Source organism: Patagioenas fasciata, chromosome Z, assembly GCF_037038585.1.
Source record: "Patagioenas fasciata isolate bPatFas1 chromosome Z, bPatFas1.hap1, whole genome shotgun sequence".
In the NCBI taxonomy this organism is placed as follows: Eukaryota; Metazoa; Chordata; class Aves; order Columbiformes; family Columbidae; genus Patagioenas; species Patagioenas fasciata.
This window is the reverse complement of record NC_092560.1, coordinates 26,433,516-26,454,895: the sequence shown is the minus strand read 5'-3', so window position 1 is coordinate 26,454,895 and position 21,380 is coordinate 26,433,516. Positions and strand designations below refer to the sequence as shown.

The 21,380-nt window shown below is 40.9% G+C and overlaps 1 protein-coding gene across 3 annotated transcripts; it reads right to left on the bottom strand.

The window, feature by feature from the left end:
- Positions 1 to 5,191: 5,191 nt before the first annotated feature.
- Positions 5,192 to 20,881, bottom strand: ZFAND5 (zinc finger AN1-type containing 5). Of its 3 annotated transcripts, none has more exons than XM_071802633.1 (6): positions 20,628 to 20,881; positions 16,558 to 16,724; positions 16,027 to 16,138; positions 15,514 to 15,611; positions 7,339 to 7,464; positions 5,192 to 7,081 (listed from the first exon to the last, which is right to left on the bottom strand). In XM_071802633.1, the coding sequence occupies exons 2-6, from the start codon at positions 16,715 to 16,717 to the stop codon at positions 6,933 to 6,935; spliced, it is 645 nt and encodes a 214-aa protein (XP_071658734.1). In that variant the 5' UTR covers positions 16,718 to 16,724; positions 20,628 to 20,881; the 3' UTR covers positions 5,192 to 6,932. The 3 variants fall into 3 exon arrangements, with proteins under 3 accessions (XP_071658734.1, XP_065717379.1, XP_071658735.1); XM_065861307.2 differs by having other exon boundaries at positions 16,564 to 16,724; positions 20,628 to 20,877; XM_071802634.1 differs by lacking the exon at positions 20,628 to 20,881 and adding an exon at positions 19,040 to 19,117.
- Between the last annotated feature and the right edge of the window lie 499 nt (positions 20,882 to 21,380).

The following is a 21,380-nucleotide window of genomic DNA, read 5'->3' as shown; positions in this document are numbered from 1 at the left end:
TCGATCAAGTCTACAGTAGAAGTGTTGTCTGCTCAAGCAAAATACTCATCAGCAAATGAGGAAAGTTAGGTAGGTTTCAAACAATATAAACGTACACTGTGGTAAAGACTAGATAAAAAGGAATGAGGAACAGTGAATTAAATTGTTTTTCTTTCCTCAGATCTGTGCTACAACCTTGGTAATATTACAAGTGAAGATTCAAAGTAGGACTTCATCCCATCTATCTCACTACGTTGCAAAATCACCAATCAGGCAAAATATTGCAGATGGGCACAATGGGTCTCTGAAGATGAAAGGTCTGAGCTTTAGAGAACATTTCTCCACCTACATGTTCTTCATTCAGTAGCTCAGCAAACACCTTGTGCTTCTAACACCTCTCTCACAAAAGAGTACAGCAACAAGCTGGTAAACATCACAAACAAAATGGTTTCAGAAAACAAAATACATTAACTACATGTAAAGACCACTGTCAATGGAATCTGAAAAGAAAAATCAGCCAACAAAGTGAAGTCTAAATACACATATCTAAATATGCCTGGCTAACATTTAATGGCACCTTTCAGACACTGGATAAAGGGACTGAGATACCTATCGTTGCAGTGGGAAAATGAAGCTGAAAGAAGTGTTCTGCTGGGAGCAGGGCCCTGCATTGAATCATAGCTTCAGTTTATCCTTTAGATCATGTTGTCTCCATTTGTATTGTTTTCATTATTGTACCATCAGAAAGAGCTATAGGAAAAACAGGAAAACACCTGAATGAGGAAGAGCAGGTTAAAAGTGACTTGACGTAAAAAGTGTCACAGCCCTATCAAAAACACCTCAAAAACCTAATATAACACCCAAAGCGTTTTAAAATTGTGGATTTTTCCCTAACAGCACACTAAACCATGGTGAGGCTGACTGGCTGTGGGTATGGAAAAGAATAAAACCAATTCAGACACAGCTGCATTTTGAAGTAGCTTAGGAAGTGGAGCAGCGTGAAGATAAGGTGTCTTGAGTAAGTACATTTGGCTATCACAGTCAGTGGCTCTAGCTCCTTCCTTGGATTTAAACCTTTTTCATGAGCAAGACAGCCTTGGTGGTTCATTTAGGAAAGATGGCCCTGGTCTGTCTCACTACGGAAAGTCACCTTATTCTGATATCCAGGCTGGTCTTATACAGACTTTATACTATATGGCATTGCAAACATCAGGCTTATGTTCAGTTGAATCCTTTGAAATATTTAATGTTAACTGGAAGAAAAATGAAAAATATGAAAGAACTTTATACTTTAAGATTCCTTGATCCACCACCCCCATATGTATTAAAAAAAATATGTGCACAACAAAAGGAAAAAAAAAAGAACTTGCTCCATAGTCACAGTAGCGTAATTGAGAAAAGTCACCTGTGTGTGGATTCAAAATAGCACCACACTGCAATGGTAGTAATTTAGCATTACAGGCATACCAGTGAGAACTCGGAAGGAGGGGGAGCTCTAGAAATGCCTTCACTTGGCATGGACAATGGGTAACCTCACTGTGAAATGCCTGTAGAGGGGGAGGTACTTCACCCTACAGACCTTTCAGGTGCCCATACAGTCAGTTAAGTGCAAGATTTAACCTGCCTTGGATCAGGACTAATCATACAATGTAGTCTACCCTGTATGCCTGTATTCTGATGCAAGAGTAGATACAATTATCATATTTATTCTTTATTTTCTCTCCATAATAAATAAACTTTAGTTTGTGATAACCAGACTTATTGCTACTTAGGAATAAATGCTGTGAATTGTTTGAGGATACAGGGAGAAAAAAAGCTAGGACTACAAGGAGGCTTAGTAAAGATACAGATATCTTACTTAGGGGCTTGAGCCAAAGTAGCATTCACATGAGAAAACCACCTTCCAATACTACTACAATACTTGCCACGAGCTTGGTGGAAACAGACACCAAAACGATATTGACATTAAAAAAAAAAAAAAAATCTGTCACCTACATATTACCATCTGGTAAAAAAGGCAAGGGTGAGAGATATCTTCTTCAGGAAGTTATGGCTTTTTTTTTTTATATAATAGTACAGATTTGTTATCTACACAAATAAGCAGTCAAGTCAGTGTCTTGGGTTGCCATTGTAGCTGTTGATCTTGCATTTATTTCAGTCCCACCATCTTTAACAGTTTTACACCTCTGTTCTCATTTAATTTCAATCACAGGCTGCTGATACTCTATTTTGCATCCCACATACCAAGACTTGCTTCTTCCACTGAACTGAATTCTTTATGAGTCAGAAATCTGGTCCTTGGTTCCATTTCATTGTGCTGATGTGTCCTTTCAAGCAGAATCAGTCTCTGTATTTTCTTCAGTCTAGCGAAAAGAAAACAAAACCAAGAACAAATGCTATTTCTTCTTTGGCCATGACTAAATTACTAGTACAATGGTCAATTTAACGGCTGAAAAATGTTCTGCTGAAGTGTTTACAGTAGATTAAAGGTAACTCAGGGCTGTGAAATGGCATTTAAAACTCTTCTGTTAGGTATTGACTTCACTGTGGTGATAACTAATCCTCACTGCACTCACACAGAGAACTTTTCTCCTAGGCTATGTTGTTAACATTTCCACAAGTAGCCACTCTCATTTTTTCCAGCTTGGGTTTTCTAACTGCTCCCCTCAATTAACTGTTTGGGTTTGTCATGTATTAATTGCAACGGAATCCAGGTACTTTGGGGTGTACTGCAAGAGCCCTTTGTATCTCCTGAATCAGGGCACAGTCCATCAAATTTCCTGGGTGTTTAATTACAAAAAACATCAAGGGAGTTAGTAATAGGTCATTTGTGAGAAAATGCATTTGCATTGTTTGCCTGGCTGCAAAACTAATAACCGTAAAATCACACATCTATACAGAGAGCAAAGTGCCTTTGCTTACTGAATCATTGCTATTTAACACACCTGGATACCTGAAACAAGCCAGTTTCCTTATTGGAAATTTTCTCATTCAAGCCCACCATCAGGTGATGTTGTTGAGCTGCTTAGGAATGCTGAGAAACTGACATGTGTTTTGAGTCATTATATACACCAGGCACAAGTCAAAGCCTTATTAAATATCCTTTGAGAGACTGACACTGAGACATGACAAATACAAGCGCCTAAGATATGCCCTTACACTTGTGAATAATGACCTTCCAAAACACGTGTCTGAGTAACTCATGATCAGAAGGACATTTCCAAAGGGCTAAGTACCAGGAAGGCAGGCAGAGCTTCTCAACTCCATGGCATCCTTATGCACAACATCCAACAAAGCCATCTGGCAGCTCATCAGCCTCACAGCAACAGGTTAGAAACACCACAAGAAGCTTGTCACTATACTCCAGATTTCAGATTTAACAGTAACAGCTGTCAGTAAGTTTACTGAGAATCCTGCAGAACATAGTATTGCACAGCTGTAACATTATAGCTAGGGAAGCATTTCAGATTGAAGATTATGTTTTAGTCACCTAGCGGCTTTCATGTACTCATTTGTATGTTCCTATTTGTGCCCTAACTAAAAAACATTCCCATAACATGATAAACTTGTTTGGGACAGAGTAAGATCCTTCAGAGAACAGGGTGTTTTCTGTGTAAGTTATGAACACCTCAGTCTAACAGCCAAGTGGGACCAGTGTCATGTGAAGTGATCATCTTTCTTTCTTGGAAGATGGGTATATTAAAACTTTAAACTTAAAGAGCAAGTGACAGCAGTTTTATGAATGGCTTGTGTTTAGACATTATAGAAGACAGACTTTTTCTCAAAGCATTTTAATACCACTCTACTAAAACTGACTGTGACTGCCCCATGGGATTTAACTATTTACTTTAGGAATATATACCAGTCTGCAAGTTGGGCAGTGGGGAGGAAGATCTGAAAGACTCTGCACCTACATTCTTATGCTTTGCCAAGGAAGATGTACCAGTGTCTGCACCTAAGTTTAAATACTACTGCCTACCCTCCATCCTTTGTCAGTACCTGCTCTTTAAAAAGTAGCTTCCCCGCCTCTGAATGTTTGGCAAGTCTCAGCAGAATTACGGCTCCTGAACGATTATAAGCACCATGTAAGTGACTAAAAGAACCAAGTTTGAGTACTTCTCAGTGTAAGCTCATTTCCTACTTATGGGCAATTTACCTATGATAGTATTGATTTTACAGGACAATGAGGGATTTTTCATTCCACGCTTTCTGCCACAGGTCTACTGAGATCAATTATTTCAACGTATCTTCTCAAGTACAGCCTTTGTTCAGGTGAAAAAGCAGAGAAATTGAGACCACAATAAGCATTAACTACCAATATCAGTACTATTACCTGTCCTAAAACACTCTAGCCATGACAGCATCAAAACTAGACCCCTTCTCCTCAAATTACAGTTACAGGGAGTTCTCAGGTCTGCCCCCCGCCAAAAAAAAAAAAAAAAACCCCAAACAAACAAAAAACCATTTATGTTGCAGTGGAGTAGCTGATTTCACTTTAATACAATTATGATTTTGGTGCTTTAAAGCAGTTCCATAACTATGTCATAAAATTCATACTGGAAAATGAAGTCCCAGAGTATGTCTGTCTTCCACTATTGGTGGTATATACAGTGGCTGTAGTAGTAACTGGTCATCACTATCAGCTGACTGGTGGGATGCACATTATCATTTCTGATATAAGCAATTTTTATGCATTATCCAGCAGTGAAGATGTCTTCCTCCAAAGTAACGTGTGCTGTGTGCTCCATCCTTCTTCTCATGAAGAAGGATAAACAGAGCATACTTCACATGTGTATTTGGATGCTGATCCTGCCAATAACTCTGCCCAGCTCTGCTGGTAAATATATGGACCGAATGGTGTAGTCAGTGTACTGTCTCTATTGCAATGGATCTACTGAAAATAATTTTTTTAGGCAAACGAAAATAAGCTTTGAAGTTCATTGCCAATCCTCTCCTTTGCTCCCTCCTTTAAGCACATGGTTGTTTGGTGGCATTTCTGTCAGGCCATCAAGTAGTTGTCTGTATTCCAGCTGCTCATGGAAGCCATCTTAAAAGACATTAGTATATTCTAACAAGAAATAAGGACATAGGCAGGTCTAAGCATAAAGATTATATCTATAAGAACTTAGTACTAACTTTGCACCTCAACCTCTACATGGTCAGTTTCTGATGACAGCAATAACTAAAAGCAATGAACTATCACAAAAGGAAGTATTTCCTTCTGTACATTTTTATTATTTACATAATACAATATAGCATAGATGCTGGGTAGCATGATTATGTGCAATACATAAATACAAACTATCTGTACATGTTTGCATATCTAATAACTCAGAAGAAGAAAGTTAGAAGCAAAAACCTGTTGCTTTTAACAGTGAATTAAAAACTAAGAATGAATACTGCAACAAAAGTCAGAAGTTCAGGAGCAGTCCCTTGTGTACACACGTAATTATTTACAGATGAAAAAAAGCATTACCACAACACTAGTCTAAACTGTACTTGTTTATATAAAAAACACAAGGCTCATACATCACAAAAAACCCCTTCCATTATAACACAGAAGTGATATTACCAGACAAGCATCAGTGAAGTATACTGCCTTTTCTAGAGTTGTTACTGTACAATGCTGTAGATAATGCAGCCCATGCAATACACCCAAGAACACTACAGTCCTATACCCAAGTACAATTAAAAATGGTAAAGCAGCCCTCCAAGAGTGGTTCCAGCTACCACTTAAGTCTACAGCAGCCATGTTGAGTATGGTTTTCCATGCAGAATGGTGCAACTGTTAACATTTAAAACTAGGGAAAAAAACTCCTAATATTCTTTTCAACTCAGAGCACACAAAACATAAGTAGTACATGAATAATAAACAGCTCTAATACTTCAGCAACTTACTCAGACGTTGCTTGATAGAGCTGCTGTGGTATGTCTACAAACATATATAACTTGTTTTTTTTGTAAACCAATCTTACAATATTGTGCTACACAACATTTTTAGCTATGCAAGGGAAAGCAGACAACTCTGTTGCAGGTTAGTTCATAAGTGCCTAGCAGGACATTTCCTTCAGGAATCTATTTTCATTATTTTAAAGTTAATGCAATCTTTTCCAAATAATTTTCTTATCTTATGTATCTGATTTTTTCCATTTTTCTCAGTGCAATTGATAAGTGACTGTCTTAAATATGGCATCGAAGGAGTCACATGGAAAAGACGAGGAGTAATGGGTACAAACTACTTCTGGAGAGATTCCAATTGGATACAAGAAGAAAATTTTTTACCATGAAAACAATTAGCCATTGGAATAATCTCCCCAGGGAAGCAGTGGATTCCCCAACACTGGACCATTTTAAGATTCAGCTGGAAAGGGTCATCGAGTGTAGACTGTGCTTTTACTAGGAAAGGTTGGAACAGATGAACCTTGTGGTCCCTTCCAACCTGGTATTCCATGATCTTACTGGGCTGTTGGATCCCTCTACATAGCTTACATTCTGCTGGAAAACAATGGAGCATGGAAACTAAAATTAGAATGAGATTTTAACTGACAGATGTAGACTGCCAACCTGTTTGATGTATCCTTCTCCAAAACAGGCACATAACAGTAGTCCTCAAACACATCTCAAACAGCAGATCTGCTACAAACATTCAGATAGCATATATCTGTTTGGCACTGTGAAGTAGAGAGTCTGTCCTCTCTGCATGTGTGTATTCCTGTGCAGGTTTCTGATCATCCAATTATATTCTGGGGAGGGCATATATATTTTCAAGGGCTGTATCTATCCAATTCTGCCTGTAACACACACCCAGACATTCTGAAATACCATGAAGACAGACAAGACTGAAAGTAAAACTTTGGAGAACAGAGGAAAACGGCCATGCACCTGCTCTTCCGTGTTTTCCTAGGATATATTCAAAAGAAAACAAAAAGTCAGTCTTTTCACAGCAGGTTAATTTATATTCTCTGGACTTTTTCAGCCACCACAACTGGATTCTCTTTCCTGATTTTTTCTGCAGCTTCTGCTTTGTAATCATACGGGCAGTTATGCTTGTCAGAATAACGGTGAAGTCCACAAAATAAGTTTCCACATCGGCAGTCAATTCCTGTACACAGAAAAAGAAGCAACATCACTAGGAAGCTTCATATTTAATGATGTTGTAAATTAAGGTCTTAGTCACTACAAAGGGGGTATGTTTGTCTACTCTGACAGACAGAGTGCGAAAAAGAAAGAGCTGTACTAAGTTGTTTGGGTTCTGAAGAGGTAAGTAAGTTTAATATCTACAGACATTTAATCAAGTTTAATCTAGCAAGAGGAAACTAATCATACAGATCTGTTCAAAACTGATGAAGTGTTTCATACCTGTAAGTCCAAGCTTCTTTCTGCACATGAAACATCTGTTCTTCTTTGGTTTGGGCAGTTCAGGAGCTCTCTCTTCACTCTGCGAAGTACTTGGCTGAGAAACTGATGGGCTTGGTTGAGTAACAACTGTTAAAGCAAGGAAAAGAAATAGAGGTTAAATTTCCTTTTCTTGACTTCACTAGCTATTCAGTAGCATGTGTATTTCTTAAGGATTAATTCCCCCTAGGACCCTGATGTTTGTTCTCTGAAGTACTGCACAGAAATCCCTATTCCTGATTTACATTTTGTAGACTAATCTAGGTACTCTATTCTTCCTTTTTGGCTCACTCAAGACGAATCAGATTTTCCTCACAGTTCCACCAGTTAGAAAATGTAAGGCACTTATTTGTTACATCTAAATAGGTGTATACTGTGGTTAAGGGCTTGAAAAGCACTGCAGAAGTTCTATATACAAATTTAATATTAAAAAAACTCATATGATCAAGTAACATTTCATCTGAAACAATAACAATATTGTCACAGCTAAAAGTTGCTGAACAGAGGGAATACAACTTTAGAGAATACAACTAATAGGAACATATTTTAGAAGCAAATTAAATTCAGTAATAATGTGTTACTATCATAGTACTGGTTTACTCTGCCACTATGCTTGTGAAGTCAAACGCCTAAACAGTTCACCAAGACAGCAGCTACTGAATCACTGATCCTGTGACACATTGAAAATACAATTACAAAACACACATAGTGCAAAAGAGCCATCATGTTTTTAATGCTTTTAGTAATTTAAAGAACGAAGCGCAGATTTACAATTACTATTTTTTGTATTTTTGTACCATATTCAGCTTTAGTGTTCAAGCAGGTATAGTTAGTCATTTTTTACTTGCCTGTCATGAACACCTTCAGACAAACCTGAGTCACCCTGAAGGATAAAAGTTTGTCCTTTTGCAAACCTTTTCATTTATGTTTAAAAAGTATTCTTTCAATCAATCAATCAAATAAACTTCAATATCCTCCTTATATCTCAACTGAAAGAGAGGAAAGCTGAGTAAGGTGTGTTTGTATACAACTTCAACACCTGCTCCTGGTACCACTTTCCTGAACACTTCCAGCTGTATGATGACATCTATTGTTCTAAACTGGAACAAACTACAAAATGCATTACAGAATAAATTGAGTGACAGGCTCTCAGAGGTAACAAGAAACCTTCAGTGCTCATCACCAAAAAAGATAATGTAGTAAAATAACAGTTGCTAATATTTTCTTATATTTTACTTATGTATTATGGCAACAGTCATAATGAATAAATAAGGTTACATACTACGTTTGTTTTGTCACCTTGCATATTTCTTTTGGTTTTAATTTGGGAAGTTCAGTGTTAGTGCTATTTTGCCAAGTCTGAGGGATAAGAAAACTATTATACTACAGCACTAGCACTACAAACATTACTCCAAAAAGCGCCATTACAGTAAACACTGCTGCTGGTTTTAGTTTTCTGAGAAAATTTCTTTGTCTTGTTAATCAACATTTTCTAGATGAACAGATATGATCCTCTGAACTTGTCCTTAAATCTCAAGGAAAACAGTGTTCAGTATCAGGTAATCTATTCGATGGCCTGCAACCAAAAAACAGGTTGAAGATCAGCAATATCACAAACAGTGCAAACCTGCTGGATATCATCCAACCTAGTCAATGGCCATCAGCTATGGCCTTAAAGAAAATAGCATAAACACCTCCCCTTTTAGATACGTTATACTGCTAATTCGTTTAAAAATGAAATGTTAATCATAAACCACGGGAGATGAAATAGAGGAACCAGAAATGCCTGCACACTTTGCAATTTGGTGTATAGCTATCCAGGGGGAAGCTTCATCTGCAGCAGAACCAATTTATAAGTATGAGCCCTGGGAGCATGCATCCTGTTTCAATCAGATGAAAAATAAAATGCAGAAAAAGCAGCAAATCAGTCATGACTTAAATCATTAAAGTCACCCAAAACATGCACTAAGAGAAAAACTAGAGGAACAACCTCTACCACTGCCTAACATGCCAACAATGAAGGAAAAGTAGAAATAGCAACTTCCCAGGAATCACCAAGGAAAAGAGATAGCCTAGTAAATCACTCTACCACAAAACAAAGACACTGAGAACAAATCCTTCTAAGGGAAAATGTTACCAACTACTACAGGTATACTTACTTCCTTGCATAAAGAAACTGTGACAACTGACAGCCCAGGAACTGTAAAGTGAACCTAAGAATCTGTAGGGGTGCATTTTGTGAAAGGGCTGCTAACATGACCCTTACCCCACAACTAAAACATGTTCCAAGAAGAAAAAGCAGCACACAACATGCAGTAACGGGCACTAAAAGGTCCCAAGACATGATGAGACAAAGCCTACTAGATCATAATGAAAATGTTCAATGTATCGCTCCCCATGAATAAAGGATTCTCCTTTTATGTCAGCAAAGTCTGATTATGAGATTTTATCATGTTAAACCTTCATAGATATGCTTCTGAGTAGTGGCTAGGACGGGGACAAAGGTGCCTAACATGCCTCATATTTAAAGCACAGAACAAAGTCCTTTTTAATCAACCTGTGGCTCAGATGAAAAATACTGTAGATTGTAGTTGTTCTGCCATGACATCAGGAGCTAATATCAATTCAGATACTATCCTGACAACTGCTTGTCACAGGCTTCCTTTAGCACAGAAGCCAAATCCAACTGGGCAAGTACAATTCCAGTGCTCCATATATTAAATTCATTTTATGCTGGAAGTTACAGAGGCAGAGTGCTCTAATTGATTGCTGTATGATCACCATGAATAACTGAACAAATGCTGAAGGTTGGAAAATAGTGGTTACTGGTACCTGTAGACCTGCTCCCTCAGTAACAGTGTTCAGATGAAGCAAACACCTCACTGCTAAAACAGGTTTTGTCACTTTAACTGAGTTTCCCTTGGCATGTACCCCTATCCATCACCTCGGTCCTTTCCTTCTCAACCTTTGGTTCAAGACATTAATGGATCAAGTTTACTTTACTTGAATTTTACCAGACCAGTTCTATTACAAGGACACAAAAAAAAAAAAAAAAAATCCAAAACATAGAAGCAACAGATTTTCAGAACTGGGCCTTTATTAACTACTATTTTCATCTTAAATTATTAACTGTAGACACTGTAAGATGCATAACCACTGTGCACAAAGACAACTATAACCAACTTGCTAATAAAGACTAACAATCATAGTATTGGAGAGGTGCCTGAAAAAACCCTGCACAAATACAGGCATTGCATCATGAATTTGTGAGAATTTCCTTCATATGTAGCCTGAAGATGCATCTTTACAAAAGGTATGTGGGAACAGCAAGGCCACTGATGAGAGACATTAGTCACATGCAACAGTAGAAATGTCCTACAAGCTGCTCAGATGCCTAACTATCAAGTCACAGTGACTATGTGGGACCAGAACTTAAAATTAAAAATCACTCTAAAAACAGCATTTTCAAAACTGACAGTAGTTTTCCTTATGTGAACTAGTATGGCTGCTGCAAAAGAACACACTTACTGTAGGTGTTTTCCCACTAGAAAGGAATTAACCCAATGTTTCTGCTGAACAAAACCTGAAGAAAATAACGTAATCTTATTTTTTAACCCTCCCCATTTCAGAAGTGACAAGAAAGGTCTACTAAAGTAATATCAAGAAGTTTTTAGAAGCTTCTCTAACTAAACAAAAATTAACCAAAATAAGATTCAAAGAGCTTAAACTGCATGACTGTTGTGGTACTAGCAAATGGTAAGTATACCAGTGTAGCAAAGTCTTAAAAGCACAAAAAAAGATTGATTTAAGCATTCTGAATTGATTAAGCTAACTCCTGACTCCCACCATGGAAGAATGAGAAAAACTAAAACGAGAGAAAAAAGTCAAAAGTTCATCAGAAAAACATTAGACTGCACTTCTGCATTACTGAACTAGAAAGCTTCACTATAGATTATTGCAGTCCTTATACTGGGTGTTAACACAATGGACTCATATATAAAATTTTAGTCTGAAAAGACAGACAATACTTATGCATAATCAAGCTTCCTGAGCATAAATACTTTATTTTTCAGGAACTACCCCAGTGTCCATGATGAAAGGCAGCAGAATAAATTTCCATCATGTTTAATTTTATGTCAAAGAAAAGGAAAAGAAATGTTCTGTAACTCATCTCCTACATGCCCAACTCTAACAGGTATATTGAATAGCTTTACTGTCAGATTAATACAATTTAAAGATACCACAGTTTCAGTATCCCACCTAAATATGGTTTGTCACCATGCAGACTTGATGTTCATAGTATACATCTGTTAAAATAATAATAGCACCCTATCACCAACAAGCACAGGACCAATAGCTGGGGTCCCATCTTACTCTCCAAGCTGGACAGCTTCAAGGATTAGAAGAGACTACTTGTTCCATTTCAGAATTGCTTCAGTCAGGGGCATCTACTAAAGCTACAGCAGATATGGAAAACATGAAGACAAACTATTTATTTTCAACACAAGACAGAGTTGTTGTATCAGATAATTTTACCAACAGCCAGAAAGGAACTATCTACAGATAGCAACATGATTAAAATATTCTAGCCATGTGTCAAAAATACATCAGAATTAACAAGGCACTCATTACAACAAGATCTAAGGAGCATTACGTAGTTACAACATTAAGCCTACCATCTCATAAGCTGTCTACTCAGCATCTTACAATATTTCCTGCAACACGCTATACACACACATAAAATGCACTCGTTCTATCTACAATATAAGCGAGGATAACCCTTAGCAGGGTCTCAACCTGAGTGCAGGACAGTTGTAAAACAAGTCTAATCGTATTAGCTTGGTAGAAAGTCAAGAGACAAGTGAGCCAACCACCATTGCCTGCTGTCTTCTGAAGCTGATTAATTCAGGAACAGAAGGGGTAAGCTATAACATAAATGGAATTATACAGTAAGTTAATAGTATTCAGATATTTTAAAATACATAATTTACACAAGACTGTAATCAGTTCCATTTCTGGTTCACTTTCTTTATAAGTAGTGCTCCTCTGCAGCTGTGGCTTCACAAAATGACAGCTAATCATACTACTCCCTAAAACAGAGCTATTACTGGGTTTAAAAACAAACAAACACAAAAACCCATGGAACAAAAACCCCACCCAAACCTCTGATATACACGCTGATACTAATTATGTCTGGAAACACTGCCAGACCTGACTGCAGACTCATCATTCAGCAAGATAATTATTTACAAAAGCACAAGAAAATGCTAAAAATATTATATGCTTGAAATAATGGTTGTTTTAACATACTTATTTCAAATAACATTTTAATTTTAGTGCTTACTATGTAACTCAAGTACCTTCCTTGTATGGATCTGTCATTTCAACTTCAATACCTGCTAAAAAATACTTTGCATTTCTTCAGGAGAGGCTCCACTACGCCTCACCAACTTGGTAATCTATTGCTCTGATACCATAACACAAGGAAAGGTGTTTGCCTATAAAAAGTATTTTGTAAGTAATGCCCACTTAGGAATATGAGCTTGGACATAAAGGCTTTTAGATTTCTCTGGCTGATGAGCAGTTCAGATACAGAACTGCAAAGACATGCTACGATTCAATTATAAAATTGCAACAAACAAGTTAAGTTGAACTAAGAGACTACAAGTTACAAGAAAACATAGCATATTAGACATGTGAATTACAACCAAATAGGTCAGTTACATCCATCATGCCTTTCTTCCTCCAAACGTTAAGACACAATTAGTTGTCTTAGCATCAGATATGTTCTGAAAGAGAATCCAACAAGAAAAATAAGCCTATTAAGCTTCATTGTTTCATGCTTCTCAGGTTCACCACCTTAAAAAATTCACTTCAATTCCTACAGCAAACAAGTATAATTTTATGCTACAGACTGCTAAAAAAAAATAATAAAATCAGTTGACCGTTCTGTTTTTCTGTTTTTAACTTTCTGGCTTGTAAGGGAAATATCCAGAATTTCACTTGCTAATGAAACTCTGGCAGAAGAGAATATGACTTAATACTGTTGAAGACACTAAAAGGAGAACAAGCCACTTGGCTTGAAGGCTGCATTGTTTATTCATGATTTGTTACTTTCTGAGAGATGGTTATGAAATTCAGTTTGCTAGGCTATGTTTTCATGAACAATTCCATGACTGTAGCATTATCATAGAGAATTACACCTTACAGAAAGTATTAGCCTTCGCTGTTATGAGGCAATTGGATTTATTTACCATTGTTTCAGTTCCTCCTTGAGAGGAGAGACCAACACATTGGATGGTGGTGGAAAAAGGAAGAGAAGAAAAATGCGACTAGATCAAGCGTGACAGGAATTTTTATAAGAAGTCTAGCCCAGCATCTCCTGCCTGCAAGACAGAGATCAATGTGCCACCGAATACAGCCAACACTTGGTGTATTTTAAATGTCCAGCAAAGCCTACGAATACAGACACTAACCTATGCCAAACCGTAACACTTAAAAGGGAACTCAAGCATTACAGCAACTGAGGCTGCCTCACAGATTTACAGATATGTACTCAAAAAGTTCCACAAAGTTTTTTCCAGACATGTCTAAGTTCTCTGGTAGTTTTTGCAGTGATCTCTACTCAAGCTTGTGACAGCTGTTACTGGTTTCTATGTGGGATATTATTTACAGCAATACCTAAGTACCTTGAGCTGCTTTTGGATTTTTCCCCCCACATTCTAATCAGAGTGCTGTGTGACACTACCTATCATAATCATACAGTGGACCCACAATACCTGAAAAGCAGGTAATATGTCAACAGTAACTGAAGATTGTCCTTTACACCTGGCAAAAGGACAAATTCCCACTGGCAGTTCTTACAAGAGTAAAGTCACATTACCATTTTATGTATTCCTCTTTCCTGCTTGCCACATGTCAGGTAGGAACTCATAACAAGGCAAGATGGGTTTATAAATACTGTAGCAAAGGCTAAACTCTTTCTCAGTTACATACAGAAAGCCTCTTCAGGTTACATCAGTTTTAGGAAGTCAATACTTGGAAAAATCTTCTCAGTCTGTACATAATGAAAAACCCAATATATTGCATAACTGTACTTTAGTTCACGTCACAGAATCTTGACTTAGCATGACCTATTGCAAATGGTAAAGTCCTCCATACAAATACTGAGCAATTAAATATCAGGTATTAGAGTAGTTTTGCTTGCAAAGATATATCTAGAGAAAAATAATTTTGATATAGGGCTGAACAGCATCTTACACAATTTTCACCTCACTGCCTTCAAAACTGAAAAAAAATTATCTTCCATGTGAGTGAACAGACTTCCTACTAAATACCTTCTAGTGTTTCAAGACTGTTTCAGAACCATTAAATAAAAAAGTAGGAACAAGTATGTTGATACCCATTTGAACAAACTGATGTGAATTTAATCACTCACTAGCTGTAGTTAAGAAAGCTGCCCCTTCCTGCCTCCCTCCAAGAAACAGTTTACACTTTAAATTTTAACTACTACAGCTACAGCCTTCCAGTACAAGAACAAAGCTTTTAAATTAATACCCAGTAATTAAGGTTGCAACTACCCTACATCTGTGGAACAATGCTTTGGTTGTGTCTGATTACTCAATTAGTTCAAGAACCCTAAACAGCTTTTGTTAGTATCTTTAAACCATGTATTTCTTTCTTCCACAGCCTCACTCCTCTGTAGAACTGAATTTATTAAGAACTCTATTCTCCAAATACAACAAGCCATTCTGACTGCCATAAGTCAGCAGGAATTGTACTGCTAGCTAATGCACAGAAATCTCAACATTTTGACTTCAAAACTGAACACCTTGCCCAAATCCAAGTTTTGAGTGTTTTGAGTGCCTTACTTTCTAAAACAAAGGTTTGGGAGACAAAACTTCCCTCCCAGGTGTCAATTGTTTGACTGACACTGAACATGCCTCTTAAAACTCTATTGTGGCACTAGTCTTTTTTTCTTGATTCTGATGAGAGAGTATTCTTGAAGCATCCTGAACAATCATCTTAACAGTCCTTCAAGACCATCACCATAACAGGAAATGCCTACTTCGAAAGTAAACAAATGGTTGGCTTCTATTAAGTCACCAGTTGTACCCAGTGGTACTCTGCAAAACACACCTGGCTCCATCTCTGTTTTCGGCGTTACTTTATCCTCTGTTGAAATGCTCATTTCTGTCATTTGCTGTGTGACAGGCAAAGCGGCAACAGGCACATTTCTGTTTAAGTACAGTGAAACACATAATTTACATTAGTTTTGCATTCAAAATAAAAGCTTAAACTGCCTAGATTCATTAATAAACTACTTGTACAATTTCTACTGGTACATGTTCCTGACCTCTGCTTCTACTATCTTCAAAACACATTTTATACTTTTAGTTTCCCTAGAAGAAAACAGGCAAGCCTGTAGCAAATATTTCTCCAGATAAATCAAAAACAATTTTTTAAATGTAGCAGTCCAACACCAAGTATTTTAATTAGATCTCATTTACACAGATTTTAAAAGCACTGTCTGGTAGACTGTCCTTTTTCCCTCTGCAGAAACTCACTGTAACAGGGCAGAACTGCTGCAGGCCTTCAGCCTGCTGCACACTCATAGGTCATTTAAACCCCGAAGTAAGACCTTCATCTTACCTTGATTTTTCAGATGTACTGCCAGCAGCACCTTCACAGTTGTTTAAGCTAGTGTCTGCTCTCTGTAGAGATGCAGTGTCTGAGGTAGGACTGTTGGAACCACTGGCTGTTCCTATGTAACAAGAATTGAACAAGTTAGTAATAAACAAATTATAGAATATGTTAGTCAAATAGCCTCGTATACAGCTATGAACTATCTGCATGCAGTCTTCTTGACTACTGCAAATCATTCTTACTTAAATACAGCCTATACTGTTAGCACACAACCAAAATCCAGATATTGTATAAGAGTACGTTAACAGAACAGGCTAAGTGGGAAAGCAAGTCATGGCTGAATGCCAAGTGGACCAGAACACACTACGCAGCAATGTGTTTTTATCTTTACTGTGATTTACCATAGTATTCTCTTTTATATTCATTGTTTTAGTACATAGTTTTCAGAAGTCCTCCTGAAAAATGTTCTGGGATTCCTTGTCATCTTCCGTATGTCTTATTTTAAAAGCATAATTAAAAAGAAAAAGAAACACACACCCTTACCCATTGGGCTAATTCTACCACCACTATTCTGCTGTCGCTGAAGATGCTCTTTGTAGCAAACAGAACACATCCCATTTGTCCTAGGATTTCCATAAAATCCACATCCTGTACTACAGAGCATAGGCCCTGGGGTCTGGTTTGTCTCCTGAGTCATCTCGATGCTGTAAATAAAACCAAGAACTGCATTAGGAGTTGGCATATCACCAAAATCAATTACATGGTTATAGAATTAAATACGTCTGCTCACATAGGCCCACAAAAGTGATATCAGCATTCTTAAAGAGGGTTATATGGATGTTAATATACCCCTGGTGAGACCCCATCTGGAATATTGTGTCCAGTTCTGGGCCCCTCAGTTCAAGAAGGACAGGGAACTGCTGGAGAGGGTCCAGCGTAGGGCAACAAAGATGATTAAGGGAGTGGAGCATCTCCCTTATGAAGAAAGGCTGAGGGAGCTGGGGCTCTTTAGTTTGGAGAAGAGGAGACTGAGGGGTGACCTTATTAATGTTTATAAATATATAAAGGGTGAGTGCCACGAGGATGGAGTCAGGCTCTTCTCAGTGGCAAACAATGATAGGACAAGGGGCAATGGGATCAAGCTGGAAAACAAGAGGTTCCACTTAAATTTGAGAAAGAACTTCTTCTCAGTGAGGGTGACAGAGCACTGGAACAGGCTACCCAGGGAGGTTGTGGAGTCTCCTTCCCTGGAGACATTCAAAGCCCGCCTGGACACATTCCTGTGCGACCTCACCTAGGCGTTCCTGCTCCAGCAGGGGGATTGGACTAGATGATCTTTTGAGGTCCCTTCCAATCCCAAACATACTGTGATACTGTGATTCAATAGTGCAATTGTATTGCGAGGTAATATCGCTATGATCTCTTAAGATAAGAAAAAGTGTCACCATATTGAAAAATAATGTATTTATCGGTCACTGAGCTGCACATGCAGGTTATGACCAAACAATTTGATAGCCAAAAACACCCTTTATTACCAATCTCTGAGCACTAAGAGGGGTATGCAGAACAAGCAAGACCCAGTTCACATCTACTAAACAGTTTTGTCAAATAACATAGCTTATTTTTTTCCCCAACTCTGGTAGAAGAACCTCATTTTCAGTAATGTTGATCTTGGATCATTTTGATGCTAATTGCACCATTAGCAGTTCCTACTCCTAAGTACATTTGTCAAACAATAAAAATACCTAACGCACTGGCAGCAGTCACATAACGTTTGTACTCCCATCTTTAGGAGTTTCCGAAACAAGGTACGGAACACTGCTTAAATTGCTTTAAAGCAGATACTGAGCAGCAACTGGCAACAACACGCGTACAACAGGTCCTTCAACCAAGAATCTAAAGAGCATTTCTGAAACAAGTTTAGGTCAAGTCTCACTCTTCCAAGATAAATGTAACTAACAACTTTAAACTGTTTAATATATTCTATTACAAGCCTACATATTAAAACAAGCAAAAAAAGCCAGTTGAATAATTTGTCTTAATAAAGTTAGAGCAAAACTTCCAGGCCTCTGCAAAGCAGACAACACAAACTGTCTGCCATGAATTGCAAAAGTTAGGAATAAAAATACTTCACCTTCACTGTTGGTTAACCTCTGCAAAGCAAGGTTAGTAGAACAACTGAATAGCAACCAAATCCTTGATTCCCAAGGGTAGTAAAACTGGAACACAATAATCAAGCCATCTGCTACAAATTGAGGACACGACAGAATATTGCACTTCTCCCAAAATTTAAATTTAGTAAAAGCACTGTACATGGCACCTGCAGACATCTTAGTGTATTTTCTAGATTGCTGACTTCCTATTCTGGAACAGTCACAGTAAGAGAAATTTGACTGCTAATGCTTGTGAGAAGTCAAAAATGCTGAAAACTGACTTGCTATAATGTATACAGAAATACTTATTTTAACTAAGAAAACCCACACTGCAAGTAGTAAACTTATGTTCCACTAGTACGACAACTGCAACTGGTAGCTTGCCTTTGTCTAGTTCAACCAAATTTCTGGTATCAAAGTAGACCCAGAGCAGGAGAAAGTAAAGAAGCAACAATAATCTGTTTGCCTGATGATAGTCACGGGACCTCATTTTCCAGCTATAAATAGCTGCAGTATTTATGCTTTTATAACACCTTCCAGGTATAAATAGTTTCCCTTCAGGACTACAAAATAGCTTCATACTTATTCTGATACGGTTTTACCATCATACACACCAGTCAAGGGAGACACCAGAAATCATGACTCAACTACAGAAATATAAAAAAATCTTGTTATCTCTATCATAGGCCTATAATGCAAATGAAGTCTGAACTTCTGCCCTTTTATTAAGCAGGTAAGCTCAAAGCACTATCAAACTGTCACCACCAACCTCAACTGACTTGCTCCACTTCCAAATTAGCATGCTGCAAACACGTTTCAGCACTTACTAAATCTAACTTTAGGTGCTAATGCTAGTATTAACCTACTAGAAACGAGCGTCTCCGCTTATCGGTCAGCACGTTCTTCCGCTACGTGAAACGCATGCCCCCGCGCTTTTTCCGGCTCTGGAAGGTGCGGCGGGCGTCATCTGGGTTGCTTCTGAAACGAGGGGCCGCGCACTCACCCCGGCTGACCCTGATACCGCGAGAGCGGCCCCCGAAGCCTGGCGGGCGCGCCCGCCGCCGCGCATCACGTGGGCGAACGCCGGCGCTTCCGCCTGTCAGCCGGCTGCGCGGGGCCGGAGCGCTCCGCCGGCCGCTGAAATCAGCCCCTATTTATATCGCCCGCCGCCCGACGAGTCCCGGCTGGAGGAGGAGGCGGCGAAATCCGACTACCCTCTTCCTCCCAGGGGTGAGCGGGTAGTGCGGATGATGAAATTCCGTCTACAAAGTGCAGCATCACCAGCCCATCATCTCCCAACAGCCATTTTCGCCAGCAGCCCGCAAGGAGGACGGCTGGGTGCGACCGCGGGACTGACGGGCGGCCGCTGTTTCACAAATGCGCCCCACAACCTTGCGGGTGGGTAGTTAATCCCAACCATCCCCCTTTAATAGGAGAAAAAAAACCAACAAACATGAACCGCCCACCCCCCAAAAAGATCTCGTTCTGCCACCAACACGAGCAGATCTTAACCTCAGGGATTCTCCTTCTTAGCCCTGGGACCTCCCGACAGGAAAAGCAGCCCTTTCAGCCAACGAGTTATCTCCAACAGCACCTCACGCCGCCCACTCTCGCTGTTCCCAGCGAAACTCGGAAGGGAGTGTAAATCCCTACAGCGACCCGGGCCTCGCACCTAAGCTGCCCTTCCGCCCTCGAGGCGACGGCCGGGCCAGCCCGACAGTGGCGGGCACGGCCCGGCTCCCTCCCGCAGGGCCCGCCCCCGTTTTAGAGTCACGAAGGAAATAAAGACCCCAACGTGCAGCGAAATCAACCACGAAACCCGGGAACTGCATCAGCAATGGACTTGCTAACCCAAATATTTTCTTACCTCAACATCCTCTTCTCGAAGAGTGACCACAATTACACAACAGAAACACGACAACACAACAAAACGGGGCTTCAGCGGGGCTACCTTGGGCGCTGGCCCCTGCACGGCCGCGTTCGGGGGTAGCGGGGCGGAGGGATCGGTACGGTTGACGGGATGGGCGAGTCAAACAAAAGGGGAACCGCTGCCAAGCGCCCGCAGCGCGGTACGTCGTAATTACCCCCGTGCCCTTCCCCCGCCTCGGACACCGAAATACAGAAGACCCAGAGACTGCCGGGATGAGGGGCAGCGACGTTGGCCAGAGCTCCTCGGCGGGGCGGCGGCGCCGGGCCGCTCCTTGCAAACCCCTGAGTCACGCCGGGGCCGGCCGCCGCCAGGCCCCGCCGCCGGCCAGTAAAAGCTGATTATGTCGCCGCCGGCGCTGCCCCGCACCGGCCTGGCCCGCGGCCATCCTCCGTGTTGAGAGCCGGGTGGCAGGAGGCCGCCGGGAAAGGCGGAAGGCGGCAGGGCAGCCCGCGGGGAGGCCCGGTCATTCCTCGCTGACGTGAGGGCCCTGGAGAGACCAGCCCAGCCCACCGCTCTCCACCTACCTGTTCCCGGCGGGGTCCAGAAACCCCGCGGTGAGTGTCGGAGAAGTCAATGCCTGTGGCTCCGAGGCGCCGTCGGGAGCGCGGGGGGCACGGGGACGGCGGGCGCGGAGCTGGCGGCACCGCCGCCGCCGCTTCCCTCCTTTGTTCCCGCAACGGCGGCGGCGCGAGGCTCGACGCGCCGTGCGCGGACGGCGGGCGGCGGAAAGGCGCAGCGGGAAGAGGGGCGAGGAGGGGGAAGAGGAGGAGGCGGAGGAAGACGAGGAAGGAGCCCTTCCCTCCCTCCGGCTCCGCCTCCTCCCAGGCGCAGCCTGCCGCCGGGACATGCGTGCTGCCGCCCAGGGGCGGGGAGGATCGGCGGGGAGGTGGCGCTGCACGGGGCGAGACGGGGAGCGCTCCCTGCCTGCCCGTGGCGCCACCGCCCCTCGCGGGGGCGGGGCTGGATGCCGTTCCTGGTGACGTCATAGAGCTACGTCTGTGCCGGGAGGGAAGGAGATGTGTGCAGAGCGGCCGCCCCGCCCCGCCTGGGGGCGTGGCCGCGTCTGGAGGAGGTGGCAGGGACGGGGCGGGGTGCGACTCCGCTCGGCAGAGCCTGTGGAAGAGTGGACGGCTGCGGGTGGTGGGATGCGGGCGCTTACTTTGGTCTCTGGGCGTGCTGTTTACGAGTGCCCTGGCTGGATCCCCTTGCTTCATGTCAGCTTACGATTTCTTACGCGTAAAGCGATGCTGAGTACATGAGAAATAGGCGTTGGGCAA